Source organism: Saccoglossus kowalevskii, chromosome 15, assembly GCF_978046115.1.
Source record: "Saccoglossus kowalevskii chromosome 15, keSacKowa6.1, whole genome shotgun sequence".
NCBI lineage: Eukaryota > Metazoa > Hemichordata > Enteropneusta > Harrimaniidae > Saccoglossus > Saccoglossus kowalevskii.
The window spans coordinates 1,725,945-1,748,249 of record NC_140655.1 but is presented as its reverse complement, the minus strand read 5'-3'; the positions used below and the strand labels follow the sequence as shown (position 1 = coordinate 1,748,249).

General features: G+C 36.1%; 1 protein-coding gene across 5 annotated transcripts in view; it reads right to left on the bottom strand.

Moving 5' to 3' along the window:
• LOC102804909 (uncharacterized) overlaps window positions 1–22,305 on the bottom strand; it is a 52,606-nt gene that overhangs the window by 9,764 nt on the left and 20,537 nt on the right. For 3 of the 5 annotated variants that reach the window (XM_085508605.1, XM_085508606.1, XM_085508601.1), the window contains 8 exons: window positions 20,497–20,603; window positions 11,381–11,502; window positions 9,896–9,981; window positions 9,481–9,563; window positions 7,594–7,714; window positions 4,971–5,249; window positions 4,093–4,205; window positions 3,040–3,249 (listed from right to left, as the gene is read on the bottom strand). In XM_085508605.1, the coding sequence (XP_085364731.1) occupies window positions 3,040–3,249; window positions 4,093–4,205; window positions 4,971–5,249; window positions 7,594–7,714; window positions 9,481–9,563; window positions 9,896–9,981; window positions 11,381–11,502; window positions 20,497–20,603 (1,121 nt within the window). The remainder of the gene's footprint in view (window positions 1–3,039; window positions 3,250–4,092; window positions 4,206–4,970; window positions 5,250–7,593; window positions 7,715–9,480; window positions 9,564–9,895; window positions 9,982–11,380; window positions 11,503–20,496; window positions 20,604–22,305) is intronic. The other 2 variants (XM_085508604.1, XM_085508602.1) reach the window with 2 other exon arrangements.

The window sequence follows — 22,305 nt, the reverse complement described above, 5'->3', positions numbered from 1 at the left end:
TCTAACTATGAGTGGTGTCGGTCTGGTAAAATTTACATCCAATTTTCAAAATTAAGTCATGATCAGTGACCTAAGCTCGACCTATACGTACTTTAAAAGTATTCTCACAAAAAATATTTTTGAATAAAAACGAGCCACATGCCCTGTAAAAAATTGAATAGCACTTGATATGCAGAAATAATTTATTGGGCTTCAGAAAAAAACGTGTCCATTTAGTTGTAGCCGTAAATATTTGGTGACCAGTCGATGAACAATTTGAAACTCATGATACACACGGAAGTCCTTCGATACTGAATATCATCGACCCCAATCTGGTTTACCTTATTTCCCAACTTGCAAAACTGATTTGTATCTCAGCCCAGTTTTTTTTTCTTTTTTTGAACTGAGGTCAAATCCCAGCAGTTTGTCAAAATATACCGATGTTTTTCAGTGAATAATTGTGAAGCCTGTCACAGCACAAACAAACTATGTGAATCGACGCAGGAGATTGGATGGTACAACGACCCTTAAATTAGCGTCAAATATGCTTTGTTACAACATCATTGATTGGCTGAGAGTCACCTGATCGGAGCACACAACCTGGGTCACAGAACCATATTTGTCCGTATTATCAACGGGACTTTGCGAGAGAACCACACCCACACTTTCAACCATTTTTAGCACGGTAGTTGCCAACAAATGTCGAAAACTCGTGAATTTTTTGGATTTGAATAAAATAAAGCTAGCGATTGGTAAGACTGGTTAATAATTTATCTCCCGATGCTCTTCGATTTTTTACAATTTTATTTCAAGGTGAGAAATGGATAATTGAAGTTCCATCGATTTCAGGGCGACTGTTTCACCACGACAACTCTATGTCGTGTTGTAGTTTCGCGAGGTAAAACAAAATTATAATAAATAATACTTGTTTAATTATTTGGTTTTACAGCCCGCAAATTACGGGACATGATCCCCATGAATTACGATAAATAAATGCTGATTGTGTTGAATGACGGTCGTCGGGATCGTTTGGAGAAACCAACGGGGATATTCCAAACAAATTATTGGGACACGGTCGATAGACATTTCAAACAAATGAAATTATTAACGAAAGACGAGATTTTTCCAGATATTTACGAACATACTGTCATACTAAATATATGCAAAATTGACAAATACACAAAGAGATATTACGTTTTATTTTAGCCTTAGAAATATTTTCTTTCACTCAGTCCATGCGTGGGACTTCTATTTAGCTTCATGGTCCTTCGGCTTGTATTCTCCTTCGGGGAAATAACAATAATTATACAAATCGTAAACTCAACAAAGTCAGGAAAAAAAACCCAGACAACCATGTCGTACTTCTGTTGAAATACATTTTGTAGCAGTGCGTCACGTCAGAATAAGTTGTTTAAAATAAAATAGTCAATCCCAGCCAAATCTAGGTCAAAGGGTCAGATTGCGTGCATATAATTATAGATAGTTAAAACAAAAAGTATTTGAACTTTTGACGGTTGTTTAACATCTATGCACGGTTACTAAACTAGTAACCGTGATCTATGAAAACCAGAAAATTGTCCGAATTTTTGCACAGTCGAAAATAAAGCGGAAATTCAACAAGCGGTCGCAAAAGCGAGCGATTGAAAAGCGGAAGCGGACGAGAGGTTGGGCGAAATGAGTTCTGTACTTCTTTGTTTGATGAAGCGATGCTGATGTCACATTGTCGCCATAATGAGGCCACAATGAAGCGAAGCGATGATCGCCTCAACTTTTTATGTCGCGACATTGAAGCAATGCTGAAGCCATAACATTGCCATAATGATGCGATGCTGAAGCGAAGCTGACGCTGAAGTGAAGCCAAAGCTTTCGCGAGAACTGTACTGTATATCTAACTTGCAATTTTCTTCTGTTTTATTCAACATTTTTTTAATAATAAAAAAAAGTGTGGTATTCCTTTAAGTTGAATCATCAATAAAGGATCTAATGCAAGATTATTGGTTAGTGACAATTAATCCATTATGAGCTTTCATAAACATATACCGTACTCGACCGCGTTAGCGCCCAGGGGCCTCAACTCACGATTTTTTAGGGGTGGGCGCTTACCCGAGCAATCCCCTCGAAAAAGAGTGCAAATGAAAAATTTGATTCATCAAGTGACAGATTACGTCTTTGAGGGAAAATCAAATTACGAAATTAGTTGAGTTGTCATTGATTTTCACAAGAAAGAAACAAAAATGATCACAACAAATATGCACATTTTATTACAATATTAATTACGTACCACCAGAATTTATGAAATTAAAAACATTTGAGTCTGTTGGAACACAGTCGAAGTCAAAATTGTCATATTATCTCCACTGACGAAGGTGTTGGATCGTACGCAAACTCTCGATGAAAATCACTTTACGCCATGATGCATTTGCATTTGACCTGCAGCAGCATCCTTTGACCTAATGGGTCAAGTTGGTTATTTACCAATCAGAATGCTGTGTTGCACTGACGCAATCCTTCGGAAATTCTCGAAGACTTTCCGGTAACGCAATGCGGAAGTGAATTATCGATATCGAAGTACGATCTGTTGGAATTTATTTCAGTGAATAAACGACATGGTTTTTCCAAAAAACTAGTAACTAGCCATTTTTGAGAGGTAAACTGAATATGGCATGAAATATTTACCGCATTTTACTTGTATTAACAGATCATTGTCGAAGCGTAGTTTACACACGGTTACCGTGTTCTACGCATTCACAACATGTTCACAGCGGTCGATATCCACGCTGTATCATATAAAAACGATTACCAAGATTCGTTACGCAAGACCAAGTTTTAAATTAATTGCATTTTGAAGGGGTGGGCGCTTTGCCGAATGTGACCCCAAATATAAAAAGTGCGCAAAAGTGGGGGTGGGCGCTTGCCCTGGCATGGGCGCTAACGCGGTCGAGTACGGTAGTTTGATATGGTTGAAAATAATTTGCATTAAAATAATTTGCATGGATACATTATTATTACAGTGTTATGTAAATTAGCCACTGCAATAAGTTATAAAACAGTATCACTCACTTTATTTAGATGCAATTGTTGCTGTGATAGCAATGACTGCCGTGGCTGCGGTGGCTGCTGTGGTGGCTGAGTATGAATAGTTTGGTGGTGTGGCTGTGTATTCATTGTAGGTCTGATATGACTCTGTGGCTGACCTCCTCCTCCTCCTCCTGCTGCTGCTGCAGCTGATGATGATGATGATGATGGTTGTTGTTGTTGTTGCTGCTGCTGCTGAGAATATCATACAAAATAAATCATTGTCAATGGTCAATGAAATATACCATATAACTCCATTTTCATTTTATAGTTCAAAATATTGGTTTCAGTTCAACAAGATAGAAAACACTTGTTCTGCTGTATTTATATAATACAAGCAGCCTCTCTGGCACATTTCAATTAGAGATTTAAAGTTATCATCACGAAATAAACATATCAACAAAAGATCTATCAAAGATAAATATATAAAAAGTATCAAAGCAATCAGACATGTGGTTTCAAGAAAAAGTTGAACAAGCAGCCTCTTGGGTGAGATAGCTTCGCTGTTAGCAATGCACATTTCAATTATAGAACTGAAGATATTAGAAAATGAATAAATCTAAGTGAGGTCTACTCAAGATACATACACACCAAGTATCAAAGCATTCAGGCTTGTAGTTTTCAAGAAGAAGTCTAAAAAGTAAAAAGTTGACATGGACGACGACGGACAATCACTCATATCAGCTAAGTTGACAGCGGAGCTAAAAAGGGGTTTACATACCAATTTGAAAATATATTGAAGTTTTAATAGTTTGCAGTATAATAAGGCATAGGATACAAGAGAGTTCTTGCATTCTCTGTATGCATATCAAGAAATATCTTTTGTTATAAATATTATAACAAATAAATAAGTAGAAAATTTAAATAATAGTGCATTTTTATTCAAAAAATGGGGTCAGGTTAAACAGAAAATGGTGAAATATTTGGGCACATAAATGTGCAATCAGTGAATACATTGATCAACCTTAAGACATGGCAGCCAGCAGCACAAGTTAGTCTAACATTGGTGATAGTAAAGCATTGTCACTGTGGCCTTACCTGCTGTAACTTGAAATGACCCTGTTCTTCCGTAAATCCTGACTGCTGGTTAGCATGTTCTAACTGTTGTTGCATTGACATACTAGAATTATGCTGTCCACTTTGTACATAGCCTAAAACACAATGAAAAACTGGTCAGTATTCAATGAAATGTATTACTGTTTTTTCAATCAAGCACAATGCCTTGTTATCCAATCAAACGTCACTATTCACACACTTGTCCTCGTCAATTTAGAAAAACTCGGTGATGATCGACATAGGTGTAGATAGTTCCATGGAAATAGAAGTCAACACTTAGACTGACTACCATACAAGTAATTGTGTAGTCCAGACCAACCCTGTAGTAGTCCGTAGTAGTCTAACTTCTTACCAACTCGAATGTTGTCCAGTGCCGGGGGTGCAGCGACAGTGTACAAACGTGCAGTGGTGACGATGACGATCATGGTGACCAGCTACGCCAGAATATACACGTATCTAACATCTAACTTAACCCTATGCAACAAACTTGATATTATGTGTTCATTATGGTTCATTCTTCCTCGAAAACAAGAACATAAGTGGCAAGATGAGAAAACTGTTCAAGAAATGTGCCTTCTATACACGTATCGGCAATGCAAGCTGCCCAGCAGCAAGTGGAATTTCTGTATGCAAATAAGAAGCTACTGAAGAGCCTCGTTTTAAAATACACAAAAATAAAGTTGCCGTTGACTGAGTTTGAAACACATTTTTTTCACTTGAAAAAAATATGTTATGTTTAGAAACATAAAAATTAATAATATTGATGTACCAATGAATAATGCAGCCATTTCCCAGGCACTTTAAACAAGCATGTGGTAGTGATTGATGAAATACAAATCAAATTTCAAGTGCATTCTTACGTTGTGGTGGTGGTTGCTGCTGCTGCTGCTGCTGCTGCTGCTGCTGTTGTTGTTGTTGTTGATAATTCTGTGGATACTTGTCATTTAAAGGCTGCTGAGCAGGCACATAATGTCCAGAAAAGGAACTGAATGCCGATTGGCTGCCTTGATACTTGCTGCTTGTTGATTGGTTGGCTGGGTAATTACTATGTGTTGATTGTTGTTGAGCACCTGGATAGGTCACATGTGATTGGCTGGTATAATTGGTACTAGATTTTCCAGTGTTGTAACTGCTATGACCTGAAAGATCAAGATCTTGTTTTAAACATGGAATATTTATTGTCAACAGCTTTGCAAGTCAAGTATTTTGTCAAGGTCAACTAAATCTTTGAACTGATTCCTTTTTCAATTGAGGGATGGATGCCATGAATTACTACTGTTCTCGACAGTGCAAATGACAATTTTAATTTACCATATGACAGGTTGAGGGGGACATTACGTCCTTGAGGGAAAATAAAATTACGAAATTAGTTGCGTCGTCATTGACTTTTACAATGAAGAAACAGTCACAAAAAATATGCACATTTTATTACAATATTATTTATGTACCACCCAAATTTACAAGGTTAAAAAGTTTAACAGATAAGTAAATTTGTAAAGATAATGTACAGATGTATTGTCATTGGGGCGTACAACTCACAAAGATAGATAATATTCAAGAATGCATTTCATTAAAAAATACCAGAACTTGCCCAAAGTTAAATCTCATTCCTGTTTTTTTAAATAAAACACATGCACAAATTATTTCTCAACATGTTGCAATTACTTCTATAAGTCATCTCAGTGCCTCTTGGAAAGCTATATTTCACTCTCCAGCCACTTTCAAAAGGCAAGACTTGAAAACTAATTTGTTGCATGGTAACACTGTTTGTTCTAGTGTGTCTATCACATTGACAGATAGATAATATACACTTACTGGTTTACAGGCACAGAATAAAAAATAGGTTTTGGAAGGTGAATATAATGAATCCAGGTTTAACTTTTTTCAGTTACATATCTATGATCTTGATAACAGTATTGAGTGTCTCCAGACAATTTATTGGAAACAAAGGTAAGTAATTTGTACCTTCAGTGTTCTCTCCAGGAATTTAAACCACTATGGCGGCCTAATTTACATATCATTTGCATATCATTTACATAATAATAGAAATTGACCAAAGCACATTTACACCCACACAATAAACAACATATATTTTCAAAAACAAAGTGGCAGACATTTATTTGCTTCACACAGTGTTATAAACACTTTTATTTTGGGCACTTTTGTAATATTTATAAGCTCTGTCACAGTGCAATTGTATTTTTTTTTTGGAGTCAAAATATTACGTTTCACAATTTAGAAGAGTTTGAATTTAAAAATGAAACATTCTCGAAATGCAAATGCTGCAGACTAAAAAGAAACAAATAAATTGTAAAAGGTTAAATGGAACTCATCTGAAACGTTCCAGCCAGGATTATGTTCAAGACTTTCATGATCTTATTTACTGCAAAATTCTCCTTCAAAACTCAACCACGTAATTACTTGGCGGATTGCTGGTTATTATTCCGACCACCAGCTTCTACAACGAACAAATAACACTTCCAAACGATCATCAAAATTACGACGTGACATAACTTACTTCGCGATGTTATACACCGGTTATACCAATAATTCCTTTTAGTCGGTCATGATGCCATGCAAAAATTAAATACTTCTTTTTTTTATATGAAAAAAATGTAAAATTTGAACTAGTTTTATCGGGAGAAATTATTTTTGATCACTCGATCACTTCGGTGAAAAACAGCGACCCGCCATGATAGTTATGACGCATTAGTTGACCGGCATGTGTCCTTTGACCCGGTGGGTCAAAAACGCCATTAACGAATCAGAATGCCGCATGGTAATGCCGGTAGAACCCGAAGTTTTCCGAATGATCGTGATCATAAAAATTACATTGCGGAAGTAAAGCGATGTCGTAGCACAATGTGTTGGTATGAATTTCAGATGAAAACTGCATGATGGTTTTCGAAAGAGGTGATTAGAAATTTTTAAAAGGTAAAAGAAGTCTTGAAAGAAGAGTTTTTACATGATTCACGATGATAACAGTTCAAATGTATTTTACCCAATCACGCAATAAACACGTTGTTTTTTCTTGAGTAGCGTAAACTGATCGTGAATTCCGCTTTGCCCATGTTACATCGGGTGCAATTGATTTTGAAAGAATTTTAGCTTTCAATCTAAAGACTGCGTCCATCGTCAGAAAGTATTTACTTACAAACAAAGAGGTGCTAATCTTACAAAATTGACTTGTATTGTTTAATCGCGGGACTATGTCTATTGTTTACAAATTATTCTCCTCGACTGGCAGGATGCGTGTCAGTCGGTACGCAAGTATAATAACAATATGGCAATAGTCGGAAGCGTTTCCGTGGTGGTCGCTAATTTTGAGTGCCAGTCGGGCCGACCAGTGTGACGAGATCCCCAATGAAAAAAGCACTGTGGCGGTTTTGCTAATCACCGTGGCGGTGTCAGACCGGTGTGGCGGCAAATCGAAGCACTGTGGCGGGACTGCCACGCTGTTTACATCTTGGGGAGAACACTGACCTTGTTGGTATGTAGCAGTTGTTTGGTATGAAGCAGGGTAACCCTGTGGATATCCTTGTGGACGTGATGGATAGAGCTGTACTACAGGAGGTGATGGACTTCTGGCACGTTTCACTCCGGTCTATCAGTAAAAAAAAGACATAAATGTCACAGTCCCCATTATTTAATTTTAAAATAATACATGGAACATCTGCAAACAATTGAATTAATATGTACTCTATGTGGGTACAACTCATCATAAAGTGATTTCCCTTAATCTGATAACTGAAAACTGTCATTGACCCGAGTCCAAAATCTCAAGAGTACACAAGTGCAACCAAACTACGCCTCATACATGCTCAAGAAACTGCATTCATAAATCTGAGTAAACCTTGATGTACCTTCAATAACAACTTGACTTTTTTGTTAATTCAGGTCTTTGTATATTACCAGGACCTGGGTTTGTTTCAGTATTACCATTATAATTCCCATCAAAATGTAGCCTTGACACCCCTCTACATTTCCCATTGAGATTGGTAATGGTACGACCCATCTGTCACTGATTCAGATTAAGGTAATGACCAGGGCATGACATCACTAAAAACCCTAGCATTACAATCTAAGCTAATTATTTATTCTGAGCATGCTCAGTTACTCTGTCAGTGCAGTGGGGGAGGAAATTTTGGATGAAAATCTTGAAAAAGACCCAATTAATTCCTGAAATAAGAATTAATAGTTTACCTTTCAGGCTGTGCCTGAAACGGGACTGAAAAAAAGTAATTATATGTAAATTCAATATTATTACACGACTGTAATCAGTTGTAACTTTAATAGTACCGGTAAATGTAAACAAGTTCCTCATCAAAATTATTGTCACCAATCGCATCTAGGTTGTATAAAACAGTAGTCATTGGTTGTCACCAATCGCATCTAGGTTGTATAAAACAGTAGTCATTGGTTGTCACTAATCACAGCTAGGTTGTAAAGAGTAGTAGTCATTGGTTGTCACTAATCACAGCTAGGTTGTATAGAGCAGTAGTCATTGGTTGTCACTAATCACAGCTAGGTTGTATAGAGTAGTAGTCATTGGTTTTCACTCATCACAGCTAGGTTGTATAGAGTAGTAGTCACTGGTTGTCACTAATCACAGCTAGGTTGTATAGAGTAGTAGTCATTGGTTGTCACTAATCACAGCTAGGTTGTATAGAGCAGTAGTCATTGGTTGTCACTAATCACAGCTAGGTTGTATAGAGCATTAGTCATTGGTTGTCACTAATCACAGCTAGGTTGTATAGAGTAGTAGTCATTGGTTTTCACTCATCACAGCTAGGTTGTCAAGAGTAGTAGTCATTGGTTGTCACTAATCACAGCTAGGTTGTATAGAGTAGTAGTCATTGGTTGTCACTAATCACAGCTAGGTTGTATAGAGTAGTAGTCACTGGTTGTCACTAATCACAGCTAGGTTGTATAGAGTAGTAGTCACTGGTTGTCACTAATCACAGCTAGGTTGTCAAGAGTAGTAGTCATTGGTTGTCACTAATCACAGCTAGGTTGTATAGAGTAGTAGTCACTGGTTGTCACTAATCACAGCTAGGTTGTATAGAGTAGTAGTCACTGGTTGTCACTAATCACAGCTAGGTTGTATAGAGTAGTAGTCATTGGTTTTCACTTATCACAGCTAGGTTGTATAGAGTAGTAGTCATTGGTTGTCACTAATCACAGCTAGGTTGTATAGAGTAGTAGTCATTGGTTGTCACTAATCACAGCTAGGTTGTATAGAGTAGTAGTCATTGGTTGTCACTAATAACAGCTAGGTTGTCAAGAGTAGTAGTCATTGGTTGTCACTAATCACAGCTAGGTTGTATAGAGTAGTAGCAATTGTTTGTTACCAATCATTATTGCACTCACATGAGAGGGTGATGTCTGTGTTTGTCTAAATAGATGTCCTTTGGGAGAATCACCCAATAATGGGCCTCTTGCTGACATTCCACCTGGAATAAAATTGAACACCATTAACACATACATTGTCAAATGTAGAGGAATATACTTTTGCGGGTGTTCTTTCAGTCCATTCAGTTATAATCTGTTTATTATTATGAACGCTGTACCAGTAATCAAAATACATGTACCTATCATGTAAGTATCATGAATGAATGATGTAAGGGTCATCTCTCTGCTGGTATATAAAGAAGTGTCAGTGTTAATGCAATGGACATAAAGCCAGCAGCACAGGGAATGTTTGGATACCCAGGTAACTGAAGGTTTGGATACCATGGTAACTGAATGTTTAGATACCATGGTAACTGAGAAATATAATACTTACCATGCATGATGACATGTGGTGCTGTCATAGGGTGAATGTTTGAATGGTAAGATGTATGCCCCATATCACGGAAAAATTCACGATCACTGAAACAAACCACAAAAATGAATTTGATGAGCTGACAGTTATGTTTATGTGTAGGTCCTCGTACTACTATTTACCTATTCACCACCAGACTTTCTTGCCCAAACTTTTCTGCACTATTTTTCTTATATTCTTCAATATTCCTGGAAATGAACACTAATTTTGGAGCCAACAGACAAAATTTGAGTTGAATTTGAGTTCTTACTCAAAAATTTTGCTTTTTTTGTCCCAATCTTCTAACGAAAAGGGTACTATTTTGTGAAAAAAGAGGGAACTGGTGGTGAAATAGTTAAACTCCACATAGACAATGTAAAAACTTGACAACAATGATTTGCTTAGTTCTAAACTCAAGTACATGTAATAACCGGCATCATCACAACAGATGTTGTCCCAAAAAAATGTCGATTGAACTAAACTGGTATTGGCAGTATTAGAAAATTTAACCCAGCTGAGTGCTCACTCCATGTATCAGTCCACCATTTCAAAACAACATTGTGTTTGCTATAATTCTAGTCACAACCTTAAGCCTTACTTGTTATGGTATCATATTAAATACAACAAATTTGTCAATGCCTTACTTGTTATGGTATCATATTAAATACAACAGTTTTGTCAATGCCTTACTTGTTATGGTATCATATTAAATACAACAATTTTGTCAATGCCTTACTTGTTAAGATACATGCAAGCAAGGGCAATCAGAGAAAGCTGAAGATATTGGAGGCATGAAGTACCAATAAGAAATACAGTATTTATTACATATTAGCTTCTATTAGAACAAACTGCAAGCAATGATCAGGGTGGTTCCAAGTAGCTATGGTTTATAAATATTTAATGAAATAATGACCATATATGGCGACTTGATATTTTGGTAATATATTTTGTCAGACAACAAAATTATAGCACCAGTTGCATGCAACAGTAATTCATTGAAATCTGTTGAATGGTTCTTGAGAAAAAAATTGAAAAACCTTAAAATTACCTAAATAATATTCAAATTAGATAATTAATATGCCATGGACTTCAACCAAAAATTAGTATACATGTATGAAGTTTCATCAAAATCTAATGAGCAGTTCATTAGATATCAGTGGAAAGTCATCAAACAATTAGGTAATTAATATGCATGAATTTAAACCAAAACCTAATCAAATCTGCGCATTAGCCTAGAGCATCTATGCGTCAAGTTTTATCAAAAACCAACATTTTGTTCTTGAGATATTAGTGGACACGAAGACTCCCATTGTGTGCTTTGCACACGGGAGTCCAAAACAGGTTTTCAAAATAAAGTGAATCACATTCATGGGTATCAAGTGAGGTTTATATGTAATCAGTCATACAGATTAGTGTGAGGTACTCTGAATGTGGTAATGATCCTTTAAAAGTGTGATCATACTATACCTTTGTTCTTTCATTTTTTGTCGTCGTCTGTTTTCATCTTCATTGAGTACTTTCTTCAACTGCAAAAAAAGTTCATGCTTCTCTTTCTGCAAATTCTCAAGTTTCTCTCCTAATTTTTTGATCTGGAAGTCAGGAAAAAATGTAATCAATTCATCATAATCCTAAGCAATACAAGTGTTTTTATCAAATGATCTTTTAGAGGGGCAACGAAAACAGAAATTTGAATTTTTGATAACATTTTTCAGTATATGATATCCATGCTAGAAAGGTTCTTTCAGGGTGGACACTACTTTTTCTACATAAATATTTAAGATACTCAATTTGCATAATGTTTGCCACAGCCACTTTGATAACTGAGTGACAAACAAAGTAGCCATTTGAAATTTCAGTTGATCGGAAATTACAATGGCAGAATACAACCTACAGTTGACCAACCTTGACAACAAATGTGCAAAGATTAGAAAGAAACCCAGCAATAACATGTCAAAGAATTAGGTTCAGACATACATAAACTGGATGATGCATGTTACCATACTTGCTTACTGTGAAATACTTTATTTTAGCTGGAATTGATTTCCACTAAGGCTACACCGATTTAATTTTATGGATGACATCCGCGCGCGCATTAGTTTTCGCCTGTTCTCACACAAAAAAAAAAATCTCCGACGACGAGTCTCTACAGATCGGTTTTCTGTCCGGAACTTGCCGACTCATATTGTCGCAAAGCGCTGACTTGTCGTAAAACTCGTTTTGGACTACATCAAAACCAAACTCCACACAGTTAGATGCGCGTTACGTAAAGCGCAAAGACCTATGGGAAAGAGATTGCCTCAAAACATGCAAATTTTGCCATAAATGATCCAATATGGCAACCACACCACCAAAATACGTGAGCATAAAAGTTCAGAGGTGAAACGGAGGGATTGTTGTAGACTGGTATGCAATTGACATTGGCCAGGGAGACGCTTACACAGCTATATGAGAGGTCGGTAGCGGCAAGAGAGTTTCGTCCAGACAACTTTGAGAACATATTGTCCAGAGTGGCTGTCCCGCGTTTCTTCTGCAATGATGAGAAATGGGAGAAGAGTGGAGGTGTATGGTGGCCTAAAAGTCGGTCAGGCGACAAATCAGTTCGGTTGCTTTGTCCACATTGAAGTCGACAAAACTGCAACGAAAGCAGCAGAAGCTCCTTGGCTGAAGTCCCCTTACGGGGTGAAGAAAAGTTTCTTATTTTTTTCCATTTTCTGATTCGGATAATTTGCTTGCACACACAGTAATATTTTGATCATATGACGCATTTTCATCAAGATACATGTACATAATTTTCTGCATTCAAATTTTTGTTGACTCTCTGTTGGTGTTTTTTTTTCAATATCGAGCCTCTTATAATTTGTTACATAGTTGAAGTAGTTCTAGAGCATTTGTGTCTACACTTAGTCTATCTGAAGTGTCACTTTAAAAGCTGTAGTTTGAATGTCAATTTGAAAGAAGTTAATTTCCAGGTTGCTGTTGACAAACTTATTTTTCATTTTTATTTATTTTTGTTTTCAATACAACACAGTAAGTTTTTCTTTATTATTGCGTTGATGTGTATGCCTTTGGCAAAGCTAACATCTGCCTTATCCTCTTGCCTTTTCAAAATCAAAAGTGATGATACCTGTGACAGTAATACAGTACGAAATGTGTACATCAGCATGTGCCTCCTACAAATTAAGACTTGTTTTTTTGATACACTGTGGTTAAATTCGTAATAATAGCTCCGTAGTCCTGTGGTTTTAGCAGCATTTTTTTTTTGGCCGAATTTTTTTTTTTTTTTTGCCCTCTCGCATTAGTTTTGGGGTCTTCAGAGGATGTCATCCGTAAAATTAAATCAGTATGGCCTAAATAGACTTTTTGGGTGTTTTGTATGGAATTTATTTTCACTTGGATTTGATGAGTTGAATGTAAAAATACAAGAAAACAGGTATACAGTATTCGTAGGACTTTATTTTCACTGAATCATTCCTTTCATGAAAATTGATTCCAGGCAAAAATTAAGAAATTTACAGTATCTGTAATGTTTGTTTGCAGGAACAACATGAACAGTTTGTAGTATTATTATTTCAGTTTTTTTTTTTTTTTGTGTTTACAACATTTTTTATTGGGCTTCTTTAATGAAGTTACATAGCAAATAAAACTTATGAAACCTTAGTATTTTCTAAGTGTACATTATGTGATACAAGGAATCAAGGGGGACCACTTCTTGTAATGTGCCTGTTTATTATTTTGCCTTGCAATTTGTCTTTCAATTTCAAAATATCTTTTCAGCAAATGCTTGAAATTTAGGTAGTTTGGCACTGTTTTTTTGAATTTTGAGAAATAGATATGTTTTCTAGCTAGTAGACTTATAAAGTTCACTTGCCAACTATATTCAGGATTCCCCAATATCAAACAAAGTTTATTTGGCACACTACTGAGCTGAAGTGCTTCCCCTTGATTTACAAAGATATCTTGCCATAGGGACACCACATACATGTCCTTACATAACATAAATAGGTGTTCAAGCATTTCTGGGTGATCATTGCATAAGGTACATTTTTCTTCTGGGAAGCGGTGTGGGTTAATTTTGTGCAGTTGATAATTAGTGTACAAAATATTGTGTAAAAGTTTGAATTGAAATTCTCTGGTTTTCGTGTCTGTTGTTAAGTTGATGACCATTTTATACATTTGGTTCCATTCTATTACATCAGTGAATCTATTTTCAATTATTGACTGACTTCTGGGTTTCATAAAAATTCCGTTGATTAGTTCTCCTTTTAAGGATTTTCTTGTTATATTTTTCAGGTGAATTTGTTTATTTTCAACTCTAATTGTTATTTCTTTATGTTCCAGATTACTTGCCAGTTTTAATTCTTCTGGGATAGTGTTACACAATCCAATCCATTTTAGTTTGTCAATCATTGTTAGACCTCTCCTCTGAAAATCAACCCAAGGTTTCATTCTTTTACCACTGTATAGATCAGATATGTATCTAATTCCTAGTTCATCAAACGTGTGGTAATATATTGATTTTCCCCTAATTTTGATTAATTTATTGTTCCATAGAATCTGATCTACTTCACTATGCTCGTTTATTTCTTGCCATATATTTAAACAAACTAATATAAATTCCGTAAATTTCACAGCGAGCAGTCTGGCTGAGAAGTTGCATTTTAATAATATGTACCCTCCAATTTTATTAATTTTGTCTTGTACAAAGAATTTCCAGGGATGGTGTATTTCGTCATTTATTAAACGTTTTATCCAAAGAATCATTTGAGTTTTCTTTTTCTTGCTATTCGGTCTGTACCTTCCCATATAAAATGGTATACAAGTTTTTGAACTTGTTTCAAAACATTATTTTGCACATATGTATTAGATAGAATATATGTAAATTGAGATAACCCAAATGTTTTGATTATTTGAATCTTCCCAAACAGGGAGAGTTTTCTACACTTCCATGGATTAAGGATTCTTTTCTAATTTCCTAGGGGGTTTTTCTATATTTTTTTCTTTCATTTCCACTCTATCATATGAATAGTTTACTCCTACAATCTTAATAGGTGGGCCACTTTACCCCAAATTTCTCATCTTTTTTGTTTCTCCATTTTCCCAGCCAGACCGCTTCCGTTTTTTCTTTGTTTATTTTCAACCCAGAGCATGTCTGAAATTTTTTCATCTTGCATAATAGAACTTCCACAGATTTACAGTCAGAGAGACAGCATGTCATATCATCCGCAAATGCGGATTCCTTAACATGCTGCCCTGCCACTGAAATACCAATAATATTTTTGTCTTCCTTTATTGCAATAAGTAATGTTTCCAGTACCAATATAAATAAAGCTGGCGACAAAGGGTCAAAGGTCATTTGATATGAAAATGTAATCTGGCCTACTTTGTATTACATAAGGTTTACCTCTCCGCCATGTGAATCGCTGTACCTCAGGGTTCAATAGACGCCAGACATCCATAATGTCGTTCATTTGGTTTGGTTTGCTGATTTTTGCCAAAATTTGGGGTTACCTCCTCCTCTATCTAATTTTAAGTTGATTGCAAAATTTAGATCCCCTTCCCAAATTATCTCACTTTGTGGTTCAAAGGGATTGTCCAACAGCAACTGGTCAATTTGTGACAAAAAGTGGTTATGTTCTATTTCTCTGTTAGAAGCATATGTGTTTAAAATTATAAAGGATCTTCCACCACATACAGCATGGAGCAGAACATACCTACCATCCTCCCAGTCAATAATGCACTTTTTAATGGATAAATTCAAATCTTTAGCTATCACCATCACCCCCCTGTACCATGGGCAAACCAGCACTGGCCTTTGAATTGTAATGACCAAAACTGTTCATCTGATGGGGTGCTATGTGTTTCTTGTAATAAAATTAGGTTAGCTTTTTTCTTGTTCAGCCAGATTGAAATCTTTTTCCTTTTCTTGTAATCCCGCAACCCCCTGGCATTGAAGGTTAAAATACTAAGTTCCATCAATCACATAATTATACATATAATCAGGTGTCAAGTTGAAATATTTTGCCCATTCTTGAAGTATAACAACAACATAACTTAAATAAAAACATATAAAAGCTAAAACAAATAATCCATACCTAAATACATAACAAGAGATTGAGTTAACCAAAAGGTGGAGTGCAGGTGTTACCATGTCGGTAGAAACAAATTACTTAAAAAAAACACCTATCTTACCTCCGGCCTCAAAATGACAGTTAGGGAAGAGTAGGAAATCAAACTCGCGGTTTACCGCGGTCATTACCGCGGTGGTGGTGGGTGCTCGCCGGTCGGCCGCATTTTATGCAAATTTATGCATAGATTCCATGACCCCGGTTTACCGCGGTCGTGTGCGGTAGGCTCGCATGGCAATTTACACCCTATTATTAAGACTATGAATGGACACAATAGACTGGGAAACTAAAGGTTACTTGCCGCCAAGTTCAAATAATAAAAATCGAGTGGTACCAGAAGATTGGGAAAATCGTCTCTATTAGTTCGCAGAAGAACACTTTTTTATTTTCACGAGTCTTGGTATAACATCGCAAAGCAACCCAGAATAATGTAGACCCCACATAATGTAAAATAATATCACATTATTTTGAATTTACATCATGTATAGTCTCAGGATTTATATTAAAAGATTAATGTTTCGCGTATACCAATATAATCGGGCGAAGTATAAATTCCAAGTGTAAAACACTCGATGAGAGGCCGCAGTTTACGTTACCTCGAGACCATGCACTAAGTAGGAAAAGCAAGCCGAAGTCGAAGAGAGAGTGTCACACACTTGGTTCTACAATATATACTACAACAACTGGGTGATCAGTGAAAAAAATAGCGCACTTCTTGGCGAAACTGACTAATCTAATAAACCTTGGCCCAAGTTTAACCCCAAGTCACGTGCTGAACAAGCGGGTCGTTACCTCCGCGCGTTGACCTTTTTATTATACACATCCCATTACGCAAATTTTTACTGGCTCTGCGTTGCCTTCGTAATAATTACGCAAACTTATTTTCCATTGTTTACGTACTGGCTGTGAATATTTCAACTTTGCCGACTTGATAATGCGTTGGCTTCGTAATAATTGCGCAAACTTGTTTTTCATTGTTTACGTACTGGCTGTGAATATTTCAACTTTGTCGACTTGATAATGCGTTGCTTTTGCAATAATTACGCAAACTTATTTTTTATACCCCTGTCGACACCTCGAGTCAGGCTGCTATCACCCTTTCTATTTCAGTAATTGACGGTCTGTAGGTGTTAAGTTGTCACCTCCAACTGATTGAGCGGGCAATTAAATACGCGATAATACCAGACTTAGTTTTTCTACTTTAAAACTGACGGCAAAACACAATACAATCGTCCGGAGCCATCGAACTACGTGACTTAGTCGAAACTGCGACTTACTGCCTCAGAGACGGGGCCACTGAATAACTGTTGTTGATAATGATATTGTAAACAAACACGCACACACAAAACATTAAAGCCAGAAAAGTCAAGTCAAGAAACAACATTTCAAATAATAATAATTATGGTTTGACATCTATATTTTGAAATAAACTAAATTTCATGTAAATAAAATCCATGTGTTACAATTTACTGTAATTTCAAAATCGGGGCAGCGTACTTTGAACGCAGAGTATTCGATCGCAAGAAAAAAACAAAAACAACGTCAGGTGCTTTTGAACAACGTGCGGTTGGCACAGTAACTGGCAATGACCTCAGCGGTTCACACGCAATGAAATTCTAATCGAGCCAGCTAGCGTTATCGTACGGTATCATAAACTCAATAATTATTCATTCAAAATGCCTTTCACACTCACGAGTACCATGGAACATGAACATGTAACAGAAAAATAACGTTTTGTTTAAAAAAGATTCTGTCAACCAAGAATACATGCGCAATGCAAGATTTATGAAACGAAACAGAAAATAATCATGTCATTGTCAGTGCAATGCAGACAACCTGACCTGTTTTGATTAGTTCGCCCGTTTCTCGTTTGCTGGCCATTTTTTCTGGAGTGTGACACAAATGGTGAACATGATACTGCCAAATCAATCAAGAACCAGGATACGGCTTGGATACGCTGACACTTTGTAAATTGTCCTCTTTTCAATTGTAAACTTTATTCCAGTGTAATAAAGGTATACCTACATGTACCATGAAAAATTGTATTGCATCACTTTGGAAATTGACGCTAAATACATGTACTAAATACTAAACAAGCGCACATATCGTATTCATTTACAGCATCGGATTTTAAAACATTGACTCGTGGAATCACAAAGAAACTGTTAAGTACGTATTTCACACATTACCGAGGACCGCGGTAGAGACCGGTACAGCGGTAGAGACCCCAAATTATAAGCAGTCCGCGGCTCTCCCCAGCGTTCTGCGATACACCGCGGTAATGACCACGGTGCACCGCCCGTTTGATTTCCTACTCTTCCCTTACTCACATGTAAACCTTATCAATGCTCAAATCAATTTTAGTTCCATTTAATGTAATATTACTCATTTAATGTCCTTAACTGTCATCTGCTTCATCTTGTCGTCGTCCCCTTCGACCATTAATGTAGCGGGTACACGCCAAGCCACAAAACATTGTTTTTGGGGTTGTTCAGCCTTCAACTGCTTCTTGTACTCGAGTAGGCGTCTTCGTTCGGCTTGCACTGTTAAGCTGACGTCATCAGTGATAAATATATGATTACCTTTATATGGGTGATTTCTCAGAATGCGTGGTGCCGACATAAGTATGTTTCTGGTCTCGCCTGCATTTACAAATGCCACTTTTATTGGTCTGTGGTTAGTTGTTTTACCTTTCGACGGGTTCAAAAATGGCGGGTCTCTGTGTGCCCTCTGTAGCGCTATGTTCTTTACTGATTCTAACCCCATGTGTTGTTCCATAAATGATCGTATAAATTCTATACATCCCTTGTTTCCTTGTTCTGACCGCTCTGGTATGTTTCTGAAATTAATATTCATCCGTCTTCCTCTAATTTCTTGATCGTCTTGTTTCCATTTTAGTCTCTCTATTTCTTTTTCGGCTTCTCGTAGTTTTTCTTCTAATTCAGTCAATTCATGTTTGGTGGCTGTGTCTTTCGTAATTTCTTCCATTTTCTCGTGGACATTTTCGAGCGATGTTTCTATATCTTTCACTCTTCCTTCCATCTCTTCTATTTTCTTAGTTAATGGTGCGATCTTCTCGACATCAGACTTTATTTCGAAGATTATCGTTATTTTTTGTTCTGTAGGCAGGTTCACGAGTGTTTTAAGATCTTGCTGGCTATTACCGTTTTTCGTACCGCCATCTTGTTCCTCCCCTTCGGTCCGGTGTTGTTCGCTTTGTATTTCTGGTCGATCCTGATATCATTTAGTCTACTCTTCTATCTTTGTTCTTGTAGCTGGTCTTATTACTTGCCATGGTGTATTAAATTTTTCTGGTTGATGAGGTTTTCGATAGAATTTTTCCTTATTTTGGTGGAGCAGATCGGTACCGATGTTTCTACTACTCACGCATGCGCACTCCCTTATTTCACAGTTATACATAAACAAAACCTAGAGTGATGTTGCTAGCGGCTTTTGCCTCTGATGCAGTGTCCTCATGTGGTTTGCTATACTTTAATGAGCTCATGTAACAACATGTGGCAAAATTTTGCGAAATACACTGTAAAATCTGTATTAGAAACCGTAGCTTCTATTAAAATGATGCAATGCAACAGAGGGGATGCGGCTTCTATTAGAGCATCTACACATACGAGAAATAATGAATTTTTGGTTCTCAAATAAAAGAATGGGTGCGACTTCTATTAGGGATGCGGCTTCTAATACAGATTTTACGGTACATACCAAATACTTTTTGATGAACACACGTCACAATGCCTTATTAATTTAAAAAAACCTTCACTCAGATTGTCTAAGCATGGAAATGCCCTGAGAAGTCCAAATCAATGAAATAGTAAACAAGAGAATACAATGATGGCCACACATTTTGTTGTGCACATGTAAACAAACTATGACATCATGGTAAGTTATTCTTTGATAATTATGGATCAAGTGGCTCAGGTTTAAGGACAGGAATTAGGGATTGAAATAAAATAAATAATAAATTGTCAACATTCAGTGTTCCAAACCTAATTTGTAATATGTGTCGCCCTTGAACAAACAACAAAACAAAGCAATTTCACAATGTTGTTGTAAGAGGGCAGAAAAAGTTTCAGCCTTTTTGTCACAATTTTGTATTCAATGCAGTGTAGACGATAGTTGAAATTTAGTTCAGTAATTTTATTTTATTGATAAATAGTTGATATATCATATTTGTATATGAAGTTTATCAATCAAAAAGTTTTTTATCACCAAGATTGAATGCCCAACTTGCTAGGCCATAGTGCACTCATGGTCAGACAGAAATATCAAATTCAAGCAGTTCTTTTGGCATTTATAGATACTGTTGAATTCTCAGCAAACGATCACTTGTCAATTGTTTTGAAAATTATTCACTATTCTGTTCCTCCTTTTTATTCTGATTTATTTTTTCCAATTATTTTGTTTGAATATCAACTTGTCTGCCTATATAACCTTGGTTACCTGTTCTTTAGTTTCTTCTAGATTCAAAGATTCGGCTTCAGCTTTCTTTCTCTGTCTTTCTCTCTCCTCTTTTTTTCTTTCTATGGCTTTATCAGCTTCTTCCTCTTCTGTTGAATGACATATTAAATATCCTATTTTTACTGACACAATTACATTTTTTGGCTTACATGTAAGTGGCATTAGCGAGAGAAATTGAAAACAAAAATAGAGTATGCACTTCCATCTACTATGTTTCATTGTCAAGCGATTGACCAATGAAAAACAAGCCATGCATGGCACAGTCCCCATTAGTTATCAAATTTAAGTAATATATATAGTAATATAGCTGGAATATAACCATGTCAGGAATATGATTATGATGATTGTTTAACATTAAAATGATTGACATTTGTATCTGATCGTCAAACAAGTACTTGTCCATATTGAGAGATATTGCTCTGGAACAGCATTAATTAAAATAGAATCAGCCATTTTGAATACATGTATCTATAACATGATGTATAACGAATATATAAAATTTGAACATAATCAGTCCAATCATCTGGAAGCCCAATTATTAAAACAAAATGGCCGCCAGTCAGCCATTTTGAATCTGATCTGAAAAATAAAATTTTTGCATCAAGGTCTTATGATGTCTAATGTATATATTGAGTTTGAACAAAATCCATCTGTAAACAGCCAAGAAATGCTTGATTTTGATGATTTTTTAGCACAAAATGGCTGCCATTTGGCCATCTTGAATCAGATCGTAAAACAAATTGATGTCATATGTATAATATCATGTATGATGTATGTGTGAAGTTTGATTGTGATTGGTCCAGGCATTTCTAAGATACAGGGCCGAGCACACGCACGCACACACGGACGGAAACACAGACGCACAAGGGTCAAAACGGGGACTAACAAGCATTCACATATCATGTCATTCAATGCTTCCAAATATGGTAGCAATAACAGCTGTGCTCGCAGAAAATCTATCAATCTTATACATGTTGTCATTTTAACAGGTTACGATCAAAGCTTCAAAGCAAATTCAATAATTGTTATTAGTATTACTGCCACACATCTTTAGTTGCATTTATGTCGTGGGTAAATTAATTTAGCGGAATCTTTGCAAAGTCAAATGCATGTGAGTACCAGCATGGAAGTACCGTGATTACTGAGTTATTGTAATCAGACAATTCATACTGTGTAACATAAATCAGACATTTTATTGTATGACACACTTTTTTCTTCTTCTATTTCGCTTGCCATAGATGATTTCCATGTTGATTAAATTATATGTATCAAACATAGAGAAAAATAAAAATACATCATTGCAAGCTATGATAACAGGTGGAGAAATTATCATACAAGAAATGGATCTGAACTTCCATAAATGACTTTTTTTTAAATATTCATTTTGTGCAGAGATATATAAATTATGATAATAATCACATACATTTGTACCAATAAGTGATTTTGGACATCAGGGTAGCAAGTACTTCACGGACACTTTAAGCTCTTATTAGTGAATATAGTAAATTAATATTTGTTTCTCAAAATTTACTGAAAGTCTGAAGATGAATTAGGAAAATTTACATTTGTACATGAGTGTGAAGACAGTGTAGGGTTTGATTCGCATAACGTTATTCCATACATTTGTACATGAGTGTGAAGACAGTATTTATAACCTTTATTATAACAGAAAATACTAAAGGATAATCTTCATATCAATACTATCTGGTTTCAATGTATTTTATTACAAAAGAAATATTTAACACATCAATATCCCCCCTTCTTAAAAGTTTAAGCATGGCATTTCTATGG